The sequence below is a fragment of the Salvelinus fontinalis genome, chromosome 4, assembly GCF_029448725.1.
Source record: "Salvelinus fontinalis isolate EN_2023a chromosome 4, ASM2944872v1, whole genome shotgun sequence".
Lineage (NCBI taxonomy): Eukaryota > Metazoa > Chordata > Actinopteri > Salmoniformes > Salmonidae > Salvelinus > Salvelinus fontinalis.
Window position 1 is genome coordinate 41,662,094 of NC_074668.1, and position 24,276 is coordinate 41,686,369.

At 44.1% G+C, this 24,276-nt stretch overlaps 1 protein-coding gene across 2 annotated transcripts in view; it reads right to left on the minus strand.

The window, feature by feature from the left end:
* The window catches only part of dock8 (dedicator of cytokinesis 8), an 80,614-nt gene that overhangs the window by 45,925 nt on the left and 10,413 nt on the right, over positions 1-24,276 (minus strand). For both annotated transcript variants that reach the window (XM_055920197.1, XM_055920196.1), the window contains exons 2-8: positions 15,203-15,317; positions 10,352-10,527; positions 8,408-8,479; positions 7,092-7,200; positions 4,821-5,033; positions 3,076-3,161; positions 2,058-2,124 (exon numbers count right to left, since the gene is read on the minus strand). In XM_055920197.1, the coding sequence (XP_055776172.1) occupies positions 2,058-2,124; positions 3,076-3,161; positions 4,821-5,033; positions 7,092-7,200; positions 8,408-8,479; positions 10,352-10,527; positions 15,203-15,317 (838 nt within the window). The remainder of the gene's footprint in view (positions 1-2,057; positions 2,125-3,075; positions 3,162-4,820; positions 5,034-7,091; positions 7,201-8,407; positions 8,480-10,351; positions 10,528-15,202; positions 15,318-24,276) is intronic.

The window sequence follows — 24,276 nt, forward strand, 5'->3', positions numbered from 1 at the left end:
GAATCTAGTTGGGGACCCCTGGTGTACTGTAACCCTCTCAGTCAGTCAGGGCAGGGCAGGACAGGATTAGAGGAACGTTTCAAGGGAATTATATCAACATCTGCTGCATATTTCCCAGATGTGAAACCAAAACAGCATTAAAACACAGCATTTCACTGCATAGAAACAGAAAAGCGATGGTGAACGTGAGAAATAGAGAGGGACAGAAACAGAAATACAGACAGAGAGACAGAGAGAGACAGACAGATCGAGAGAGTGTGAGAGAGAAACAGATCGAGAGCGAGAGAGAGAGAGAGAGAGAGAGAAACAGATCGAGAGCGAGAGAGAGAGAGAGAGAGAGACACAGATCGAGAGAGTGAGAGAGAGAGAGAGAGACACAGAGAGAGTGAGAGAGAGTGAGAGAGAGAGAGAGAGAGAGAGAGACACAGATCGAGAGAGAGAGAGAGAGAGAGAGAGAGAGAGAGAGAGAGAGAGAGAGAGAGAGAGAGAGAGAGAGAGAGATCGAGAGAGTGTGAGAGAGAGAGACAGATCGAGAGAGTGTGAGAAAGAGAAACAGATCGAGAGAGTGAGAGAGAGAGACAGATCGAGAGAGAGAGAGAGAGAGACAGATCGAGAGAGTGTGAGAGAGAGAGAGACAGATCGAGAGAGTGTGAGAGAGAGAGAGACAGATCGAGAGAGAGAGAGACAGATCAAGAGAGAGAGACAGATCGAGAGAGAGAGAGAGGCAGAGAGAGAGACAGAGAGACAGAGAGAGAGAGAGAGAGAGACAGAGACAGAGACAGAGAGAGTGTGAGAGACAGAGAGAGAGAGAGAGAGAGAGAGAGAGAGAGAGAGAGAGAGAGAGAGAGAGAGAGAGAGAGAGAGAGAGAGAGAGAGAGAGAGAGGGGAGAGCGAGAGAGAGTGTGAGAGAGGAGAGAGAGAGTGTGTGAGTGAGGAGAGAGAGACACACAGAAAGACACAGATCGAGAGAGAGAGAGACAGAGCGAGAGAGAGAGAGAGAGAGACACAGAAAGAAAGAGACAGACAGACAGAGACAGATCGAGAGAGAGTGTGAGAGACAGCGACAGAAGAGCGAGAACCTCAGTCACCAAACGCCTCTTTTCCAGATTGAGTCATGTCAATTGTAATTGGTTAAACAAGCTGGACAGTATGTCATCCTGGTCCGTAACAGAGGAATGATTCATGGGCCAACAACATGGTGTCTTTGTCAGGCCTATCTGCCTCCTCCTCTAATGAATTCAATAAGGGGGATGTTGTGTTAACCTTCACAATAACACATTGTGCCCGATGGATGTTATGGAGAATAGCAGTATCTAGTCCCTCGCTACGCAGTTGATGTGGCGCATAATAAAGGGAAAGGCAGTAGAAAAACAACAGTAATACTTTCACAGACTGCCCAACCAGGAAGCAGTGTGACCAGATGACCATGAGGTCAGTGGTTCAAATCCTAATGAGGGACACGCGGTGCCCTTGAGGCTTAAAACCCTAAATCCCCAAAAAAATATCCAGCTGTGTAAGAACATAACACACATGCTACTAGCTTTGGCTAACGGTGTTGCGTTTGGATAGGAGAGTACAGTGTGAATTAGATGAACACGGCTATGCTTGCTCTACTGGCGAGGCCTCTCAGTCCCAGGGCCTCCGGACTGTGGCTAAAGCCTTGGGTATCCCACTGATACATCCCTTCACTGACCACCAACACAAACCTAACAGACTGGCCATAAGATCACCTAAAAGGACGAAATGCGCTGTGCTGACGAACAGTGAAAAGAAAGTCCTATTGCCTCGGACCAGAACGTCAGCTGCCGCTTTCTGTTCACTTCCCCCGACAATTCTACATGTTGAATCGCCACGGTTCGTCGACACCCAAGGAGGGGGATCTACTGCGCGCGGGCCGACGTTTTGCTACGGCGCGTTTTGTCCTTGGCACGCATTAACCTCCAACAACATGGGATTCTTCATGACCTCATAAGCAGGCCAAATACTGATTTGATTTGAAATAATACAGCACTCTTAAAAAAAAAAAAAAAAACATCAGAAGGAAAGGCCTACTGTACCTTTTTCTTCTCTCTCAGGTCGTACAGAGCCAGGGTAGCAAACAGTGGTTCGATGTCAATCTCAAACCTATGGCGGACCGGGGAGAAAGAGTATCAGACTGTCATTTCATAGCAGCAGTGTGTCGACCAGCAAGCAAGCATCACCTGTTAAAAATCTATCTATTCTATTGTACTCTACTCTATTCTGTTCATCAACTCAGGATAAATCGACAGATGCAACAGGGATACGAAATGTGGACGCATGCACTTGCATAGCACTAATCCCATCTAGAGAGCGATGAGTCAAGCTGAAAGTTGGGACAGGCTGCTGCCAAAACACTGCTGAGAGATGATGCAGAACGTAGCTGAAATCTTTGGCTGTTTTACGGTGTGGGAGAGGCAGAAAGAGAGAGGAGAGAGAACAAAGAGAGAATGCAGAGAAAGAGAGAGAGAGAGAGAGCAAGAAGAGGCGAGCACACAGAAAGAATGTGGAAGAGAGGGTGAGAAAATGAGTGAGGGAAAGAGAGAGAGGGACTGTATCTCACAGAAAGTGATTGTCTAGAGCCCTCAAACTCAACTCTGGACCTCGAAGCCAGTTGGCCTGCATTTTTTCATTGTTCCCCTCTAAATAGGGACTGATTTAGACCTGGGACATCAGGTGGGTGCAATGAATTATCAGGTAGAATAGAAAACGAGCATCGCTCCGGACCTCGTAGGGTAAGAGTTGAATACCCCCTGGTTTAGAGGATATGCAACAGCCACTGTACCGCACAGCTACCACACTAAAGGCAATGGTTCAGACCAAACGGAAATGGTCTGGGTTAGACTTCTCCAAGACAAATGATGGTCTGACAGCTGCAGCAGCACACCAAGTCATGCTAAATGTCCTCTCTCCGTGTTCTTCTCACACAAACGTTCTGCGGGGCTACACCTCTCTCTCTCCGACACCCTGTCAGACACACTCTGTTGATGCTCACGTACAGGTAGCTAGAAGCATACAATTATTTTCCGTCTGTGATAAGTAATGTAATTACTGTACCTGATGGCCTGGCACCGGATGATGATCCGGTCTCCCATGTGATCTTTGGGACAGTCGGGAATAGGCCGGATCTCCACTGCATCATCCTGGAATACCAGAGGAACGTCATGGATCTAGCCACTCATATCAAGTCAAGCATGAGCTTGGTGTGATGTACGGGTCAGCTGTTTGTTCACCCGCACCCGCCGGCAATTGCTAATACCCCATCCACAACCACCCGACTACACGTGATAAAGTGAAAATCTGAGGCTCGCACCCGACCCTAACCCGCTAATATAGAAAATGTGCTGTAGGCTACAGTCAGAGACAGTGGAACTATTTTTATGACAGTGGGAACAGGTTTATTTTTGCCTGATATGATTTTTTTTAATATAATTTATGACAATTTGGTAGGTTATTTGTTAGTCAACTTGTCTATAATTAGATACATGCAGCTTCTCTTCTGTTATTATATGTTGCCCTAGAAGACTAAATAAACCCTCGCTCACCAGAATGTCATAAATGCTTCACTCTTGTTGACATCTGTAACGTGCTCTGTCATCTAATGGTTCTTTCTCAGAGCAAAGAAGTTTAGGGACCGGGGAGAAATTGCAATGACAAAAAATGTAAACGGGTCAGATTTTCTGGGCAAAATGTTCAAAAATGACATCAGTTTGACCGGTTGTAAGGAAATAGAAAGCTGTAAAAATGACCCAACATGTTTCTGATAAGATTGCAGTTTGGCTTGGATTCATATTTTATGTGGTTGAAATACTAAATCAGCTTTATGATACACCTCTACAGACAGTATATACTGTAACTGCACATTCACATTCTCTCAAGATGCAGAATTTTTTTTATTTTTATAATTCACTCCTGTTCCCGAGTCAAAATATTTCTACATTTGGAGTATCATTTTACTTCAAGAAATGCTTAATTCTGCATGAGTTAATATGAAGGCTATGTGAGAGGTTATACACCTACAGTCAATGTCCAGATTTCAGTTTCCCATTAACCCATCTAAACAGTAGGCTACAGTTCCCTTTATGTACCTTAGGCCTATTTGAAATCCCCCGTCTTGTGACTGTCGAATTTGTATAGCGCCTCTGCTATTATCCTCTTCACCAAATCTTTCCAAAACACTACTTTTCTGGCCCTCCCTTCTATTTTCAACTCTGCATTTCACAGCTTTTCTCCTATTGACTTGAACTCCGGCATTGTCCTTTATTCCTCAGTGGATTGACGTTAACAAAAGTGTTTGGCGACTGGCGTAGGCTATTTGGCACGTGTAGGCCTACTGTTATGCCAGAAAGCTTAGGCTTATGCACTAATGCCAGAAAGCCTAAAATAATGAAAAGAAAAACCTCAATGTAGCATATAGATATCAATTTCACAAGAATGATACATTTATGGACTTTTTATAGAATTGTTTTCTTTTTATTCAATCCACCCGCCACCCACTCTTTATACACACAATACTTCATGACCCTAAACCCTAAATTCTTATTTACAATTACGGCCTACCCGGCCAAACCCTAACGACGCTGGGCCAATTGTGCGCCGCCTTATGGGACTCCCAATCGCGGCCGGTTGTGATACAGCCTGGAATCGAACCAGGGTCTGTAGTGACGCCTCTAGCACTGAGATGCAGTGCCTTTGACCGCTGTGCCACTCGGGACTGTAACCGCGGGGATTGCAGGTTATGAGTCAACCCGGGCATCGCTAGTGTTCGTGTGTGCGGGCGCGCGCGCGTGTCCCCCTCTCACCTCGTCGGTGGGTGGGTACAAGGCGAACAGGTCTGCGTGGCGGTTCGCCTGCCGGGCTTCCAGGTTGAACCTGTCCAGGTCATCGTGGTTACTGAAGCGCAGTAGCCCGTCCACTCTGGGGTCAGGGGTCAGACCAGAGCGGAGGTCAAAGTCAGAGGAGGTCAGGGTCCTGCCGGAGTCATCACTCAGTACCACCAGGGAGGGGGACTTCACCTGTAATAATAATGACAGGTATTAGAAGAGAGGGAATGGACAGGGAGTGAGGAGGTAGGAAGAGGATGGAAAAGAGAACATCCAAAATACCCAATTCTCCCAACAAAATAATGTTACTTCTCCCAAACCAAAGTATATTTCATACAGGCCTACATTGCAAGTTTTCCAAATAATTGCATTACTTCAAGAGCTCAGGCCGGTAACTTGCTATGCAAGTGCAGCGGAGAGGTAAGTCGTCGTCCATTGCTTCCTAACTGTGTGTGAACATCAAGAGAATCAAGGCAACCTCATGGAATCCATGACTAATGGGTTCAACTCCAGGGGAGCCCAGAAACTTCGGAGCAAAGGGGTGCATCCTACCACCACAGAGAGACCACAGTGTTAAATCAGGGCTATTGCAAACATGGAATCACTCTACCACTGAGCTACATGACAAGACGGCTCTGGATGTCTCCGGCTACGTCCTACTTCCAACCACACCATCCTGCCACCTGCCAACCCCCTGTTGCCATCCTTCAGCAAATTTGCCTCATTTGGGTCAAAATATTTACTCAAATCTTTTGTCTTCAACAATCCAGGAATTTCACCCTTTAAAGAAAATGGAAGAGTGAACATCCATCTTCCATCTAACCTCCACACCCCGACCACTGCCTCACAGTGCCCCAATCCCAACCAGGCTTCCCCAATCTGGGCCACAGGGCTCCAGGCAACCCCACGGGATTGCTAATGATCCCCAGAGTGCTGCAGTGTTGGAGCATGGGACAATTAGAGGCCGAGTTACAATAGGCCTGTTCTTCTCCTCTCTCTGGCCTGGAGCGGGTGGGAAACTCACGGCTGGAACAATTGGCCTTTGGTTTGGGTGATTGAGACTTGGCAATACCTGGGGAATGGGGCTGGGGATGGGGAGAGGAGCTAGGGCTGGAGGCAACTTGGCTGGTGCTGGGAGCTGGCTGAGGATGGCTGGTGCAAGGACTGTTGAATAGAGCTGGGGGCTGGCTAAGGCTGGAGACAGAGGATAGCTGGGGCTGGGACTTGACTGTCAGGGGGTTGGAGCTTTGAGCTTGGGACTGGGAGAGGTGGAGCTGGAGCATGGGGTTGGCTGGGTGCTGTCCGGGGACTTGGCAGGACAGAGAATTGGATGCTGCCTGGGGTTGGTCGGAAACAGACGGGGACTGCATGAATATTCACACCCCATTGGGTGCAGGGCAGGCTGGGTAAACATGAGGGAGACGGTGCCAGGACAGAGGTAATAGGAATAACAAAACACTTCTGTGTTCAGTGTTGTGCTCCCCAACCCCTCCTTCTCTCGGTTCTCTCGGTTCTCTCGGTTCTCTCGGTTCTCTCCTTCTCTCGGTTCTCTCCTTCTCTCGGTTCTCTCCTTCTCTCGGTTCTCTCCTTCTCTCGGTTCTCTCCCTCACGTTCTCGCTCAGCCTCTCCACTTTCATTGCACGCTGATTAGATTGTCCTCACCATTAAATCAGTGTGTGAAGATGAAGAGAGGTGTTATCACAGTTTCTCAGACATCTCTCTGTTTCCTGTGAGACAGACAGGGGCGAGGACACCTGTGGTGCTGCATCTGACAATGAAACCACTGCATAGGTTTCCACTGTATAAACCACTGCATAGGTTTCCACTGTATAAACCACTGCATAGGTTTCCACTGTATAAACCACTGCATAGGTTTCCACTGTATAAACCACTGCATAGGTTTCCACTGTATAAACCACTGCATAAGGCAACAACAAAAAAACGATCTACATCAATCGATCTGAGGAGTGAGGAGATTGAAACTGTAGTATTCGGGTTTCATGATGAACATGTTACCTTTCTCTTATACAGTACCCAGGGTATCATGTTACTCTGTTTCAATCCGTAATGTATCTGAAAGCTGCATGCGATACTACTGTAAACTCTGGATGTACTCTGGTCTCCTGATGACAATGGGACTGACAGAACTGATCCTTGCGGACCCGAACCCTGATCTGTTTTGTTAAAACCTATTTGGGTCATCTTTGTCGTGGTGTTGTGTATCCATTCTTGTGTATATTTTGTGCTTACCCGTGTCTCTTGTTTCTCTGGCTGGACGTCGGATTCAAAAGTCTGTTTCCGCAGAGTTTTGTGTAGACTTGCCCGCTCGGAATATGCACTCCAGCCATCTCCCTGGCACCTGCCCACACACACACACACAACCCCAGATATGGCATGGTTACTGATACACCGGTGGAATTTTAATCTAAAACAAACCAGAAGACAAACATACAAACAGAACCGCAGCATGTGTGTGTGTGTGTGTGTGTGTGTGTGTGTGTGTGTGTATGTGTGTGTGTGTGTGTGAGTGAGAGAGAGAGAGATAAAACCAGCAGGCCTTGGCTGTAATCAGTGTGTGAAGATGAAGAGAGGTGTTATCACAGTTTCTCAGATATCCCTCTGTTTCCTGTGAAACAGACAGGGGCGAGAACACCTGTGGTGCTGCATCTGACAAGAAAACATTTCCACTGTATAAACCACTGCACAGGTTCCCGCTGTATAAACCACTGCACAGGTTCCCGCTGTATAAACCACTGCACAGGTTCCCGCTGTATAAACCACTGCACAGGTTCCCACTGTACAAACCACTGCATAGGTTTCCACTGTACAAACCACTGCATAGGTTTCCACTGTACAAACCACTGCATAGGTTTCCACTGTACAAACCACTGCATAGGTTTCCACTGTATAAACCACTGCATAGGTTTCCACTGTATAAACCACTGCATAGGTTTCCACTGTATAAACCGCCGCATAGGTTTCCACTGTATAAACCGCCGCATAGGTTTCCACTGTATAAACCGCCGCATAGGTTTCCACTGTATAAACCGCCGCATAGGTTTCCACTGTATAAACCACTGCATAGGTTTCCACTGTATAAACCACTGCATAGGTTTCCACTGTATAAACCACTGCATAGGTTTCCACTGTATAAACCGCCGCATAGGTTTCCACTGTATAAACCACTGCATAGGTTTCCACTGTATAAACCACTGCATAGGTTTCCACTGTATAGGTTTCTGTATAAATCACTGCATAGTTTTCTTCTCTATAAATCCCTGCCTAGGTTTCCACTGCCTAGGTTTCCACTGCATAGGTTTCCACTGTGTCGTCTGCACCAGTGGTCACCAACCCTGGTCCTGGAGACCGAGCCACCTGGGGTATAGGCTTAAGTTGCTGTTTCACAGCCTTTAGGCATATTGTCCCAACGCCCGCACACCAAGTAGCGCTCCAGGGTTAATGACCAGTAGCGGACACACATCAAGCATTTGACAGGTCAGTAGTCATGAAGAAAATAAGATGAGGAGAGAAAGCAGCCCCTGAATGTGCCATGATAAGAGGCTCACCTCCTGCTGACCATCAGCCAGGGCTGGGTGTAACTCTGAACACAGTCCCTCACGTGGGAATCCAACTCCACCCTATAGAGATACAGGAGGACAGAGAGGGAATGAGAAGGATGGAACGCACACACATACGGCAGCATACACACGTATGCACTCATTCACGTGTGCGGGCACGCACACACACATGCGGAAATACCCTCCGCAGACAGCCCGCATATGACCTGTTCCACTCCTTCTACATTCCTATCTTATCAGCATTACCTGTACTATCATGTTCAAGGTGAGTGACAATCCAAAGACGCTAAGATACCACTTGCACAGTACTTTCTGGATTGTAAGAGCCTTCTGAGGTATGATAAGCCATTGTAGTGGGACCTAGTAAACTAGTGAGTGGGGCCCTTGAAACAGATATAGGCTCGTAGCAGAGAAAGTTACTGGGACTTTAGCCTGTCTTAAATCAATGCCGACCCCAGAACTCTAGACCCAGGCCCTCTCCACAATCTGTGGAGATCTAATAGGCATAAGCAATATACAGTGGCAAGACAAAGTATGTGAACCCTTTGGAAATACCTGGATTTCTGCATAAATTGGTCATGAAATGTAATCTGATCTTCATCTAGGTCACAACAATAGACAAACGCGGTCTGCTTAAACTAATAACACACAAACAATTATACGTTTTTATGTCTTTATTGAACACACCGTGTAAACATTCACAGTGCAGGGTGGGAAAAGTATGTGAACCCTTCGATTTAATAACTGGTTGACCCTCCTTTGGCAGCAATAACCTCAACCACGTTTCTGTAGTTGCGGATCAGACCTGCACAACGGTCAGGAGGAATTTTGGACCATTCCTCTTTACAAAACTGTTTCAGTTCAAAAATACTCTTGGGATGTCTGGTGTGAACTGCTCTCGAGGTCATGCTACAGCATCTCAAATCGGGTTGAAGTAAGGACTCTGACTGGGTCACTCCAGAAGGATTATTTTCTGTTGAGGCCATTCTGATGTACTTCTGTGTTTTGGGTCGTTGTCCTGTTGCATCACACAACTTCTGTTGAGCTTCAAATTGGCGGGCAGAAAAATACATTTTGCAGGAGAATGTTAGGCTAAACTTGGGAATTCATCTTTCCGTCGATGATCACAAGCTGTCCAGGCTCTGAGGCAGCACCAAACCATGATGCTCCCTCCAGCATACTTTACAGTTGGGATGAGGTTTTGATGTTGGTGTGCTGTGCTTTTCTGTCTCCACACATAGAGTTGTGTGTTTCTTTCATAAAACTAAACTGTAGTTTCATCTGTCCACAGAACATTTTGCCAGAAGCACTGTGGAACATTCAGGTGCACTTTTGCAAACTTCAGACGTGCAGCAATGTTTGCAGTGCTGAACTTTCTCCATTTGTCTTACCGTGGACGGATGAACATCAAGGCTTTTAGAGATACTTTTGTAACCCTTTCCAGCATTATGCAAGTTAACAATTCTTAATCTTAGGTCTTCTGAGATCTCTTTTGTTCGAGGCATGGTTCACATCAGGAAAGGCTTCTTGTGAATAGCAAACTCACATTTTGTGAGTCTTTTTTATAGGGCAAGGCAGCTCTAACCAACATCTCCAATCTCGTCTCATTGATTGGACTCCAGGTTAGCTGACTCCTGACTCCAATTAGCTTTTGGAGAAGTCGTTAGCCGAGGGGTTCACATACTTTATCCAGCCTGCACTGTGAATGTTTAAATTAAGTATTCAATATGGACAAGAAAAATACAATAATTTGTGTGTTATTAGTTTAAGCACACTATGTTTGTCTATTGTTGTGAAATCAGATCAAATTTGATTACCAATTTATGCAGAAATCCAGGTAATTCCAAACGGTTCACATACTTTTTTCTTGCCACTGTAGTAACAGGTATGGTTGACTTTATTCTATATTGAACATGTGACCATGCAACCCACCCCTCATCAGGTACAGAGTGGCGTACGGTCCGACACTCCTTCTCCACATATTCTACTTCCAGGTCATCGTCAGGGAAATCTCCGAGCTCCCGCATGAGGGCGGAGTCTCCGCCCTGCAGCTGTGACATCAGAAACTCCTCCAAGTCCAAGGGCTCCACCGCGTCATATGACTGGGGCTGGAGAAGGAGAGAGAGAGAGAGAGAGAGAGAGAGGGGAAGGGGACGGTTAAATAGAGGAACAGACAAGTATTACATAGACAACACAGACTGGAACTAGAGTGGAGAGATACAGTATGTTTTCTATACTGTCCTATATTGTACACAGTATAGTGAAAGGGGGAGAAGGAGACAGAGAGATGGATGGAGAGATGGATTGAGAGAGAGCGGTAGAGGGAGAAAAGAGAGAGAAATAGCTGAGGGGCAAGAGAGAAAAACTTTTTTTTGTTTCATGCCGAGGGCACGGACAGGAAATGGTTAAGACACAAAGCAACTACATGATGGCATTCTTAAGGTTATGAATACACTCACTGTAGTGCATCTAAATGTGAAATTGATAGAGGTTAGAGCCAGATGGTTCCAGATATGTATTCATTCGCGTCAATGAAAGGATTGCCTGGACTTGAAGCATACCAAGAACTTAACACATTTTTTAAGGGGAGAGAGGCAAAACGAAGTGTGTGTGAGAGAGTGAGTGAGCGAGAGAAAAAGAGAGAAAAAAAGAGAAAGAGAAAAAGAGAGAAAGAGAGAGAGAAATGAAAAACAGAAAGATGAATCATCCTTGAAGGCTTTGGGGGCCTGGGTACAGCACAGGGAGTTTCTTATAGCCCTCCGTCATATCCAAATATTAAAGAGCTGGGAGGAGGACAGGTTGGATCCCTACTCTGCTCTCAACAACCTCAGATCTGTCGGGAATGATGGGACCGAGCTCATACAGAGAGAAAAGGAACTTAGAGGAACTTGACATAACCTTTCGATGGAAACTTCAGATAGACCATTATCCATTCCTATCATATTAGTCCATTCATCCTCCTCCTAAGAGTCTAACGCTCTGCAACCATACTACAACCCCTGGGGAACTATAACCCCTATAACTCCCTATCCCAACGGGTGACTGACCTTTGGATGACAGCTCATTGTGTCATGTATGGAACATCATTACAGACAAAAACAGACAACAGTTTTGCTAAGTTATTGTTATGCTGTGTCGGTACTGTAACTACTGTGGTCTTGAAATGAAATGACTCTTCGTGTGGAAGCGGTAAAGACACGCACATAAAACAATACCTGAATGGTAATAAATTGGTACCTGACAAATTCTCGTCTAAATACGTCGCTGGAGCAGTAACTGTGTGTGGCTGCACAGACAGTAGTTCAATTATTAAACGGTAATCTGTGAAGTATGGCTCAGAAATCGTCAATAGGCCTTGAAGAACTTCCGTTTACTGTGGTAAAGCAAAGAAGATCTGAACGGAGAATAACCTGGAGAGCCCTTCAGAAAAACTGGCAATGCAACAACTTCACACCTCCAGCCTTATCCCACACAAGTCTGTGATAAAAGAGTTAGGGAAATAAACATGCTTTTTGTCACCAGAGAAGGCCATCAGATGACTATCGCAGACGAGAGGCTGCCTCGTAGTGATACTGTACGTATTCCAGATCTGTATCTTTATACACTTCTCTGGGCTGTATGCGAGGGCATGGCATGACAGGAGGGTATTGCAGGTGCTTCAGAGAGGGCTGTAGTGCTGAACCGGTGCATACGACAACCACATACATCTGATCCTACATACGCCTGCATCGATGTACAATGCTACGAAAGCTTCGATTTGTGACTAAAATGGAAAAATGTTCAGTGTCCAGGAAAAGAAAACGTGTACTGTTGTGCTTCCATCTGTGTCAAAGGGAGGTTGAGCGAGCGAGAAAAAGAAAGAAAGAAGGAAAATAAAGTAAATAAAGAAAATAAAGAAATGCAGCAGTGTTAAAGAGGTGAAAGCAGTCCTGGATTCCTTTGGCTCGGACATGTTTTTGACGTCATCCGTGGGTTTTTTTACTACACCAGTGTCATGCTAGGCGGAAAACAGGAACTTGCAACACAGAGAGAAAGACCAGAGATAGATAGACAAAAAAAGAGACCAAAAAAAAAAAAAAAAGAGGGTGATGTGTCCAAAATAAACGGTATGTCTTTACCAGATGGTACAAGCCTTCATTGCTTGTGTTTTTATTTCGTGTGAGGAGTGAATCTGGACCAGCATCCTAATACTCTCTAAGTTATTTGAGTGAACCCCGGACATTTAAATGCTTGGGGAATCATGGCTGCATATCTCCTTTCATAATATACCGTATTGTTCTCTTTCCCTTCCTTAGCATGGGAGCCAAATGAAACAAATACATGCAAATATATGCATACCTCTGTCCTAACTCCCAGGCATCCTGCACTATGGAGAAATGCTCTCAGCTGGACCAGGAACAGGCTGTTGTCCATACCAGCAGTCAGACTATTAGACTACTACACTATTGCTCCTGAAGCAGTAAGCAGGGATGGGAAGCATTTCATTAACACTTAAGCTGCAAGACATGTTTCAATCACTTTTGGGCATTTTGTAACTATATTTGATAATACCTTTAAAATATCGTATTTTCTAATACATAATGTGCACATTTGTTGTTTTGTAGCCTCATAGCCTGGTTCCTCTCTAGGTTTCTTCCTAGGTTTTGGCCTTTCTAGGGAGTTTTTCCTAGCCACCGTGCTTCTACACCTGCATTGCTTGCTGTTTGGGGTTTTAGGCTGGGTTTCTGTACAGCACTTCGAGATATTAGCTGATGTACGAAGGGCTATATAAAATAAACTTGATTTTGTCCTGGGGGTGTGTAGTATTTTGTCCAAAAGATATACATGAGGATACATCTTGCCCATCCCTAACAGTAACACTGTTGACTCTGCTACCGCACGGCAAGCGGTACCGGAGCACCAAGTCTCGGTCCAAGAGGCTTCTAAACAGCTTCTACCCCCCAATAAGACTCCTGAACACCTAATCAAAATGGCTAGCCAGACTATTTGCATCCCCTTTTTACACCGCTGCTACTCTCTGTTGTTATCATCTATGCATAGTCACTTTAATAACTCTACCTACGTGTACATATTACCTCAACTAACCGGTGCCCCCGCACATTGACTCTGTACCGGTACCCCCCTGAATATAGTTTCACTGTTGTTATTTTACTGCTGCTCTTTAATTACTTGTTAATTTTATTTCTTATTCTTATCCGTATTTTTTTAAACTGCATTGTTGGTTAGGGGCTCGTAAGTAAGCATTTCACTGTAAGGTGTTGTATTCGGGCGCATGTGACTAATACAATTTGATTTGAACACAGTTATACTACCAAACTCCGCAATGTGTCTTTTCAGCCTAATAAAGAACCAGTAACCTACTTCCTTCCCTAAGAGGAAACTACTACCCACAGGCTGTACCAAATACCCAGTCTAACAACACATCACCTGTCTCTAAGCTCAACACTGGCTGCTTTACACACACATTTTAAAACAAAGTGTAGGTCTCGAGATGACCGTTAGTAGAACTATAACACAGGTACACTGTATTGGATGTAGACTTACCCTGCTAAATATTCAACATGTAAGAGGGAAGTTGACAAATTGAAGAGTTAACCACAAGCTCTCACAAGACTCAGAGGGACCCTCAGACCCAATTCCAAAGTGAACCCTAGCCCCTACCACAAGGCATTGTAATTGATGTGAAAGGAGTGGATAGGTATAAGCAACTTGGTGGAATTTGCTCCCAGCCTTTCAGAGGGCTAAGTGGAGCCATCAACGTTTTGCTAATAGCTATCCAATGTTTTTAGGTCTCTACGTGAAGTAAGTAAGGGAACTGACTAGGAGTTGATTTGATTAAAATAATCTGTGGTAACAACAAGCAAGGTAAAACGCTTCACTACAGGAAGTGGCATCGACATGGCCTCCATCAATCATCTCTTGTGTTTCTAGAGACAGAACCCCACCACACACACAAGCAAGTGCACACTCTTACAAAAGCGGGGCACGCACAGACAAGCGCAACACAAACACACACACACACTCACGTCACCCATCATTTTGGAAATGATTATTAACTAATAACAATGGTCATCATTATACGTCCTAAAAATAGAGAGATGAATCATAGCAATGATCATCATCATCCCACACATCTGCCTGCAGCTCCACTGAGCTCCTCCGCTGATGATGCACCATGGGAAAATATCAACATGCAGAGGATGTTATTAAAAACCACTCTCCTGCATTGCAAATCCACAGATATGACATATTTGCCAGTGTAAGCTGGAAGGTAAGCAGGCCATCCCATATCTCTACAGTAGCCTGCGCCCTGACCCATTTCCCAAGCAGGTTGGACATTAATCATAATAATAACTAGGGGATGGGCCAACTCTCCCTCCTCTGGCCTAGTCAGCTGCCGAGCAGCCGACAGAGACATATCAAAGGGCAGAAGCCTAGAGTCAGAGAGATTTTTTTATTTTTAACCTTTATTTAACTAGGCAAGTCATGATATGAAGAGACTTACAGTAAACCCTGATGCCTTAAGCCTGTCAAATATAGAGAGGTATTAGTGCACTTAGTACGAGAGAGCGAGCGAGAATAAGTGAGGGGGTCACAATGTCTGGTGGGACAAAATCCCTCTTTAGGATTACATTATTAGGCCTACAACACAAAATGCTGTCTGAGTGTCTCACTCAGAATCAGTCTCCTTAGGGTAGCTAAATACTACACCGTGGTGCTATTTGCTGCTACCCATGAAAGGGCATTAGTGAGTTGTAGTAGTCCTGTAGTAGCGTAACTCACCACGGTGAAGCACATGGAGGCAGACGCGTTGGAGCCATGATGACTGTGTTGCATGGAGACCTGAGGGGAGCCATACGTCCCACCAAAGTGTCTCCTGATCTCAGCAGACGAGTGTCTGAAACAGAGAGGAGAAACTCGTAGAGATGTGCGGCCAAACAGATGATCAAAAAAGGTACCGGAGAGAAAGAGTGGACATGTATTGAAATGGTATTAGAACAGAGGAGAGCAGGCAGAGATGTTTCACACTCACACCTTGACCTCGTGAGCTTTTCGAGGGGCACCATGACTTGGTCATTATGGTAAGGATTAGTGTTGGTCACTGATTGAGTATTCATGAGAGTCATTCAGACTACGAAGGAATGTGTATGGAAGGGATTCATGAGAGTCATTCAGACTACGAAGGAATGTGTATGGAAGGGGGGGGGGGGGGGGGTTCTAGAGTCAATCAACAACAGAGTAGGGAGAGGGAAAGAGAGAGCCAGCAACTTCAGTAATAACACCACTGTACTTCTGGGTAATAATGTGTCGGTTGGTAATCTGTTACTACTAGATCAGGCCATTGTTTTCCCCTAAAGAAAATGCGAGTATGGGAGCTCTCTCTCTGTGTGTGTGTGTGTCTGTGTGTCTGTGTGTCTGTGTGTGTGTGTGTGTGTGTGTGTGTGTGTGTGTGTGTGTGTGTGTGTGTGTGTGGAGAGAGAAGGGGGAGGTCTGTGTGTCTCTTGGTGTTTGAGAAAGTACAAAAATTAGATGCTCAGCTACTGTCTTTATAGACAAATTAAGTTTAAATTAAGTTTGTGTTTACCTGTGTGTGTGTGTGTGTGTGTGCGTGCGTGCGTGCGCACAGCAGAGTATGTGTGCAGAGTCGAGAGGTTGAGAATCGCAGTTATCGTTCATGGAGCGGAGCGCACTCTATGTCCTTTCAAACCTCTCCACTAAAAACCGCTCCATGATAATAAAAAACTGCCTCTCCAAATTCGCTCCATTCATTAAAATCACTATTTAACCAACACCCATCTATTTTTTTCACTACCTGGACCTACCATTTGGTTTTGAAGTATTGAAACCAAGCCATATGATTTGACATTAAAAGTACTTGAATAAGCATGAAAAGGTGAATGTAAGAATCGCACATCATTTCAAATAGGCTACGTCATATTAAATCAGCATATAAACACTCGAAATACATCAGGAGCCAGACAGGGAGCCTAAGAAGGAATGAAAACGTAATATTTAGGCTATATTATTCTATGATTTCAAGGCTATAGCCTACAAAGAATACACTGTGAAGCATTTGCGAGTGCGACAGACTGGTAGGGACATTTAAAAATATATATATATAATTATCAGGTAAGCTAGTTGAGAACAAGTTCTCATTTACAACTGCGACCTGGCCAAGATAAAGCAAAGCAGTGCGACACAAACAGAGTTACACATGGAATAAACAAGCGTACAGTCAATAAAACAATAGAGAAAAAAAAGAAAGTCTATATACAGTGTGTGCAAATGGCGTGAGGAGGTAAGGCAATAAATAGGCCATTGTAGCGAAGTAATTACAGTTGAGCAAATTAACACGAGTGATAGAACTATGTACAGCTGCAGCGATCGGTTAGCTGCTCAGATAGCTGATGTTTAAAGTTAGTAAGGGAAATATAAGTCTCCAATCTTTGCAATTCATTCTAGTCATTGGCAGCAGAGAACTGGAAGAATTTTTAGAAAGAGGGTCCAGATTGTCTAGCCCAGCTGATTTGTACAGGTCCAGATTTTGCAGCTCTTTCAGAACATCTGCTATCTGGATTTGGGTAAAGGAGAAGCTGGGAAGGCTTGGGCAAGTAGCTGCGGGGGGTGCGGAGCTGTTGGCCGGGGTTGAGGTAGCCAGGAGGAAAGCATGGCCAGCCGTAGAGAAATGCTTTTTGAAATTATCGATTATCGTGGATTTATCGGTGGTGACAGTGTTACGTAGCCTCAGTGCAGTGGGCAGCCGGGAGGAGGTGCTCTTATTCTCCATTGACTTTACAGTGTCCCAAAACTTTTTGGAGTTAGAGCTACAGGATGCAAATTTCTGTTTGAAAAAGCTAGCCTTTGTTTTCCTGACTGACTGCTTGTATTGGTTCCTGACTTCACTGAAAAGTTGCATATCGCGGGGAATATTCTATGCTAGTGCAGTCCGCCATAGGATGTTTTTGTGCTGGTCGAGGGCAGTCAGGTCTGGAGTGAACCAAGGGCTATATCTGTTATTAGTTCTACATTTTTTGAAAGGGGCATGCTTATTTAAGATGGTGAGGAAATTACTTTTAAAAGAACGACCAGGCATCCTCTTCTGACGGGATGAGGTCAATATCATTCCAGGATACCCGGGCCAGGTCGATTAGAAAGGCCTGCTCGCAGAAGTGTTTTAGGGAGCGTTTGGCAGTGATGAGGGGTGGTCGTTTGACCGCGGACCCATAGCGGATGCAAGCAATGAGGCAGTGATCGCTGAGATCCTGATTGAAAACAGCAGAGGTGTATTTGGAGGGCAAGTTGGTCAGGATAATATCTATGAGGGTGCCAATGTTTACGGATTTAGGGTTGTACCTGGTGGGTTCCTTGATAATTTGTGTGAGATTGAGGGTATCTAGTTTAGATTGTAGGACTGCCGGGGTGTTAAGCATATCCCAGTTTAGGTCACCTAACAGAACAAACTCTGAAGATAGATGGGGGGCAATCAATTCACATATGGTGTCCAGGGCACAGCTGGGAGCTGAGGGGGGTCTATCACAGGCGGCAACAGTGAGAGACTTGTTTCTGGAGATTCATTTTTAAAATTAGAAGCTCGAACTGTTTGGGCCTTGACCTGGAAAGTATGACAGAACTTTGCATGCTATCTCTGGAGTAGATTGCAACTCCTCCCCCTTTGGCAGTTCTATCTTGGTGGAAAATGTTGTAGTTGAGTATGTAAATCTCAGAATTTTTGGTGGCATTCCTACGGCAGGATTCAGACACGGCAAGGACATCAGGGTTGGCGGAGTGTGCTAAAGCAGTGAGTAAAACAAACTTAGGGAGGAGGCTTCTGATGTTAACATGCATGAGACCAAGGCTTTTCGGTTACAGAAGTCAACAAATTAGAGTGGGGACACTGGGTTAACCTCCATATCACCCGAGGAACAGAGGAGGAGTAGGATGAGGGTACGGCTAAAGGCTATCAAAACTGGTGGTCTAGTGCGTTGGGGACAGAGAATAAAAGGAGCAGATTTCTGGGCGTGGTAGAATAGATTCAGGGCATAATGTACAGACGGGTATGGTGATGCCGTGCCTTTGGCCCTGCCAGATTAAGTAATATGACATGCTATTCTATAAAATCATTTCTCTGTAATTAATATTACCTGATTAAGATAATCAGGTAAATAATTAACTAGAAAGTCGGGGCACCACGAAATAATGTTTATAGAGCTGTTATCTTCCGAATAAACTCTTAAAGACCTGGTAATCTTTTACATCAATAGCAGTCAATATTTAATCGTCACCTTGTTTAGTCTCATCTGAAAGTGGTAAATTCTTGGTTATCTTCACGAACCCTGGCTAACAAGTTGTAATCTGCCAGGATACTGTGGTTTTCTTCCCTTGACGTGCACTTGTGTAAGCATAAATGCACATGCACAACAGAACATCCAATTAGGATTTATGCTAGGATCAGTTAATGCTAGGATCAGTTGTTGGGGTAGAGTTCGGGAGGCATTGGCTGAGTAGCCGGGTGATCACAGAGTAGGCCGGGAGGTGGGCCTGGCTCAGGGCTAGCTTCGGAGCTGGGTCACTCGTGGCAACTAGCTAGCTGTGATGATCAGGAGTAATGGTGCAGGAATCCGGCGTTGTAGTGAAGAAAGCAGTCCGATGCTGGCAAGTATTATGCAGGCTTAAAAAAATAAATAAACGGCTGGTGTCTGTGCAGAAGGAAAGGCCATTAGCAGTGGCTGACAATGGCTAAATAGCTAGTAGCTAATTAGCTGGCTAGCTAAATAGCTAGTAGCTAATTAGCAGGCTAAATAGCTAGTAGCTAATTAGCTGGCTAGCTTCTGATGGAGGTTCTGGCTATAAGGTCTAAAAAATTGCAGATCCGTGTCACATTGGGTGAGGCGGGTTACCGGAAGGTATATTTAATTTAAAAATGCAAAAGAGATTGAAAATAAAATTGAAATGTATATAAAAAAAGACGAAAAATTCAAAAGCGCACAAGAGGACGACAAACCACGTCTGCACTGCTACGCCATCTCGGATCCGACATAAAGCGCTCAGCATTTAAACAACATTTTGGTGTATTAAATCATTATAGTCTATACATTTTGCATATAGGCTGTGACTTAGAATGAAATACAAATTAAATGAAAAATTACTTATTACTGCCTTTTAAATTTATTTTTAGAATAATTTTTTTGAAACAGTCTCTGGCTTCAGATGGAGCCTGGAGAGCAGGCTAAACATCCTATTGGCCCTTCTTGACAGGCTGGGCAGAGATGCAGAGTTTTTTCTTATTCTTCTTTTCTATAGGTAGGCCTAAAGTTTTTGGGGCAAAATAACCCAATCAAAACGGAAAGCTTCTTGAACATGGGAATATGCCGGTCCTATTTGGGCAAAATCAATTATGGCCTTTTATTGTCCCCAGCACAAACTGCACCTGTGTAATGATCATGCTGTTTAAATCAGCTTCTTGATATGCCACACTGGTCAGGTGGATGGATTATCTTGGCAAATGAGAAATGCACACTAACAGGGATGTAAACAAACTTGTGCACAACATTTTAGAGAAATAAGCTTTTTGTGCATATGGAACATTTCTGGGATTTTTTATTTCAGCTTATGAAACATGGGACCAACACTTTACATGTTGCGCTTATATTTTTGCTCAGTGTACTTCCATCACTCCAGTATCCCTGCACATTGTATATATGGTATTGGAACTGACCCTGTATATAGCATGCTCAATTACTTATTGTGTTCTTCATATTTCTTCTTATTTCTCGTGTTTTTTTTCTAGTAATATTTTGTTATTGATTATTGCATTGTTGGGTTTTGAGTTTGCAAGAAAGGCATTTCACTGTACTTGTGCATGTGAAATTAAAACTTGGAGTTGGGAATATTTGAGGAGCACTGCCAAATGGGTAAGTGCCCCAGACTCTCGCGCCGGTCCCCATGCTGTTCACGTCCTACTGCTCTTTGTTCATTAACTCACTGTGGCCATTGTTTAGGATAGCTCTGATCTGCAACTAAACGATCACCTCCGCCCCTTTCCCCAACCAACAGAATGATGTGGGCATCTCAACCCCAGGACTACCATGTGTTGCTAGCCAAAAGAAACTCTGAGGCGGTACTTTTATGTCAGTCTAGCACAGTTTATAGTTAACCTCCCGTACCATTTGGTCAACTTTCCTCTGGTGACTTAAGTGTGAATTTGGACAAAATGTGATGTGTTTACCACATTGTATTGTGTATGTGGCTCTGGGCTGTGGCTCTAACTGGTTGGACTTTGCCTTGTGTTCATTTGCATGCTACTCTCCTCCCAACTGCCTGCCTGCATCCCGCCCAGGTCATGACCTTCAGAGCCATGTGGCTGCAGTTCCTCCTAACAGGCTCAGTGACCACATGGAATGAGACTAGGCAGTATGCGAGAGAGAGAGAGCACGAGAGAAAGCAAGAGAGCGAGCTCCTGTTAAAAGGGATAGTTCACTCCAATTAGAAAACTGTTATTAAGGTAAACTATGCAGGAGGAGACACGGCATATAACACTGATAACACCACTGCTGTTCGCCAGGAGAGTTGCATATACTGAAGAGTACAAGGGCCATTCTAAGATTACCTCTGGTATTCGCCACACCTTTATGAACGTCTAAGGAATGTGAGTCTGAACTGGATGTTCCATGGGTTGGCGAATATATACACAAGACCAACTGTAAACATACAACTTGGAGTTAAGATGCTACGGCTGGAATCAAAATAAGCCCTTATACAAAGCCATGATTGTACAGTATATTTTGTACAGTATCCAAATCAACTCATCATGCGTACATACTGTATCTTCTACTGTAGTTTTGTACAATTGCTGCTAAGGTTAAAACCTAGCATTTAGTAGCAGAAGTGGAAAACAAAAACACAGCTCCTTTCCTTTCTTCCAGTGTAACCTTAAACCCTACTGGGCTGGGTAGGTTACAAGGTTGTTAGCCAGCTCTAACATGACTGGACAAGGTTGTTTGTTATTAACCAATAGTTGGCGGCCGCAAGTAGCAGACTTTCAAATTGGCCCGCGACAAGGTTAATGAAATTATGTGACCCGCGAATCCACGATAGAAATACAAAATGTATCTCTACTAATATGAGTCATACCATTTGAACGGTTTGGGCTTTTGAACGGTCTGCATTGTAAAGGCCCAACCATCATGACGGAGCAAAGTGAAGTGAAGAGAACAAAATCAGCAACAAGTGCTTCTTTTGTGTTAACAGTAAAACAATGTTTTTGGCCCTTTGCCTTCATCATTTTGTTACAGATTAGAAAAATAGTATTTTAGATGATTCAAAATGGCATCTAAGGTTAATAGACCAATCACAATTAGAATACAACACAAAACATGACGTGATTAGTTAAATTAGTTGCAAAAATCGGACCAATAGTAGGTAATACATAAATGCTTCCTTCATTTATTGTATTGTAAAACCCAGAGATAGCCTAAAGCCTCGTACACAAATGGACAAAATTCCGTAGGCCATAATGTCCTTTTCACGCAGTCTTACTGGTTGGACAAGTGTAGGCCTAGTGTTTGTTACGCAAGACAGAGGAGAGCCTGTCTCTGGACAGAGATCGCATTTATTTTGAGAAATTGCAAAATATCCCCTTTTCATCCAGGAGAAACATTTTTATTTTAGTTTCTAGCAAGTCAAGCTAGCTTACACAGAGCCGCTAACGTTAGCTAGCTAAAAGCTAGGTTGAAGTTACTGTAGCTCCTACACCTAATAATTATGCGTTTCGCAACTGAGCCTTGGACGCAAGGGGGAGTTGCGATGCCACTCCGTTGTGGACTTCCCCATTGAAATGAATGACTTCCAGCGCAGCGGACTGCAAATTTGGGATGTGTACATGGCGCAAAGTCTGAAACATGCTGCACTTTTATTAACTTCCATTTTGTATTTATTATGGATCCCCATTAGCTGCTGCCAAAGCAGCAGCTACTCTTCCTGGGGTGCAGCAAAATTAAGGCAGTTTATACAATTTTAAAACATTACAATACATTCACAACACACTGTGTGCCCTCAGGCCCCTACTCCACCACTACCACATATTTACAGTACTAAATCCATGTGCATTTATAGTGCATATGTTATCGTGTGTGTGTGCCAATGTTTGTGTTGCTTCACAGTCCCTGCTGTTCCATAGGGTGTTTTTTAATCTGTTTTTTTATATCTAATTTTACCACTTGCGTCAGTTACTTGATGTGGAATAGAGTTCCATGTAGTCATGGCTGTATGTAGTACTGTGTGCCTCCCATAGTCTGTTCTGAACTTGGGACCTGTGAAGAGACCTCTTGGCATGTCTTGTGGGGTATGCATGGGTGTCTGAGCTGTGTGCCAGTAGTTTAGACAGACAGCTCGGTGCATTCAACATGTCAATAACGAACAAGTCAATCTCTCCTCCATTTTCAGCCAGGAGAGATTGACATGCATATTATTAATATTAGCTCTCCAAGCTAGCTCTCTAAGGGCCAGCCGTGCTGCCCTGTTCTGAGCCAATTGCAGTTTTCTTAAGTCCTTTTTTGTGGCACCTGACCACGCGACTGAACAGTAGTCCAGGTGCGACAAATCTAGGGCCTGTAGGACCTGACTTGTTGATGGTGTTGTTAAGAAGGCAGAGCATCATTTATTATAGACAGACTTCTCCCCATCTTAGCTACTACTGCATCAATATGTTTTGACCATGACAGTTTACAATCTAGTGTTACTCTAAGCAGTTTAGTCATCCCAACTTGCTCAATTTCCACATTATTTATTACAAGATTTAGTTGAGGTTTAGGGTTTAGTGAGTGTTTTGTTCCAAATACAATGCTTATAGTTTTAGAAATATTTAGGGCTAACTTATTCCCTGCCACCCACTCAAACTAACTGCAGCTCTTTGTTGAGTTTAGCAGTCATTTCAGTCACTGTAGTAGCTGACGTGTATAGCGTTGAGTCATCCACATACATAGAAACTCTGGCTTTACTCAAAGTCAGTGGCATATCATTAGTAAAAATGGGAAAAAGCATGGGGCCTAAACAGCTACCCTGGGGAATTCCTGATTCTAACTGGATTATATTTGATAGGCTTCCATTAAAGAACACCCTCTGTGTTCTGTTAGACAAGTAACTCGTTATCCACATTATAGCAGGGGGTGTAAAGCCATAACACATACATTTTTCCAGCAGCAGACTATGATCAATAATGTCAAAAGCTGCACTGAAGTCTAACAAGACTTCCACCACAATCATTTTATCATCAATTTCTCTCAGCCAATCATCAGTCATTTGTGTAAGTGCTGTGCTTGTTGAGTGTCCTTCCCTATAAGCGTGCTGCAATTCTGTTGTCAATTTGTTTACTGTAAAATAGCATTGCATCTGGTCAAACACATTTTTTTCCAGAAGTTTACTAAAGGTTTGCAACAGGCTGATTGGTCAGCTATTTGAGCCAGTAAATGGGGCTTTACTATTCTTGGGTAGCGGAAAGACTTTAGCTTCCCTCCAGGCCCGAGGGCACACACTCTCTAGTAGGCTAATATTGAAGATGTGGCAAATAGGAGTGGCAATATCATCTTTTATTATCCTCAGTAATTTTCCATCTAGATTGTCAGACCCTGGTGGCTTGTCATTGTTGATAGACAACAATAATTTTTTCACCTCTTCCACAGTGACTTTACGGAATTCAAAAGTACAATTCTTGTTTTTCATAATTTGGTCCGATATACTTGGATGTGTAGTGTCAGCGTTTGTTGCTGGCATGTCATCCCTGAGTTATGCTTATCTTGCCAATTAAAAAGTAATTAAAGTAGTTTGCAATATCAGTGGGCTTTGTGATGAATGAGCCATTT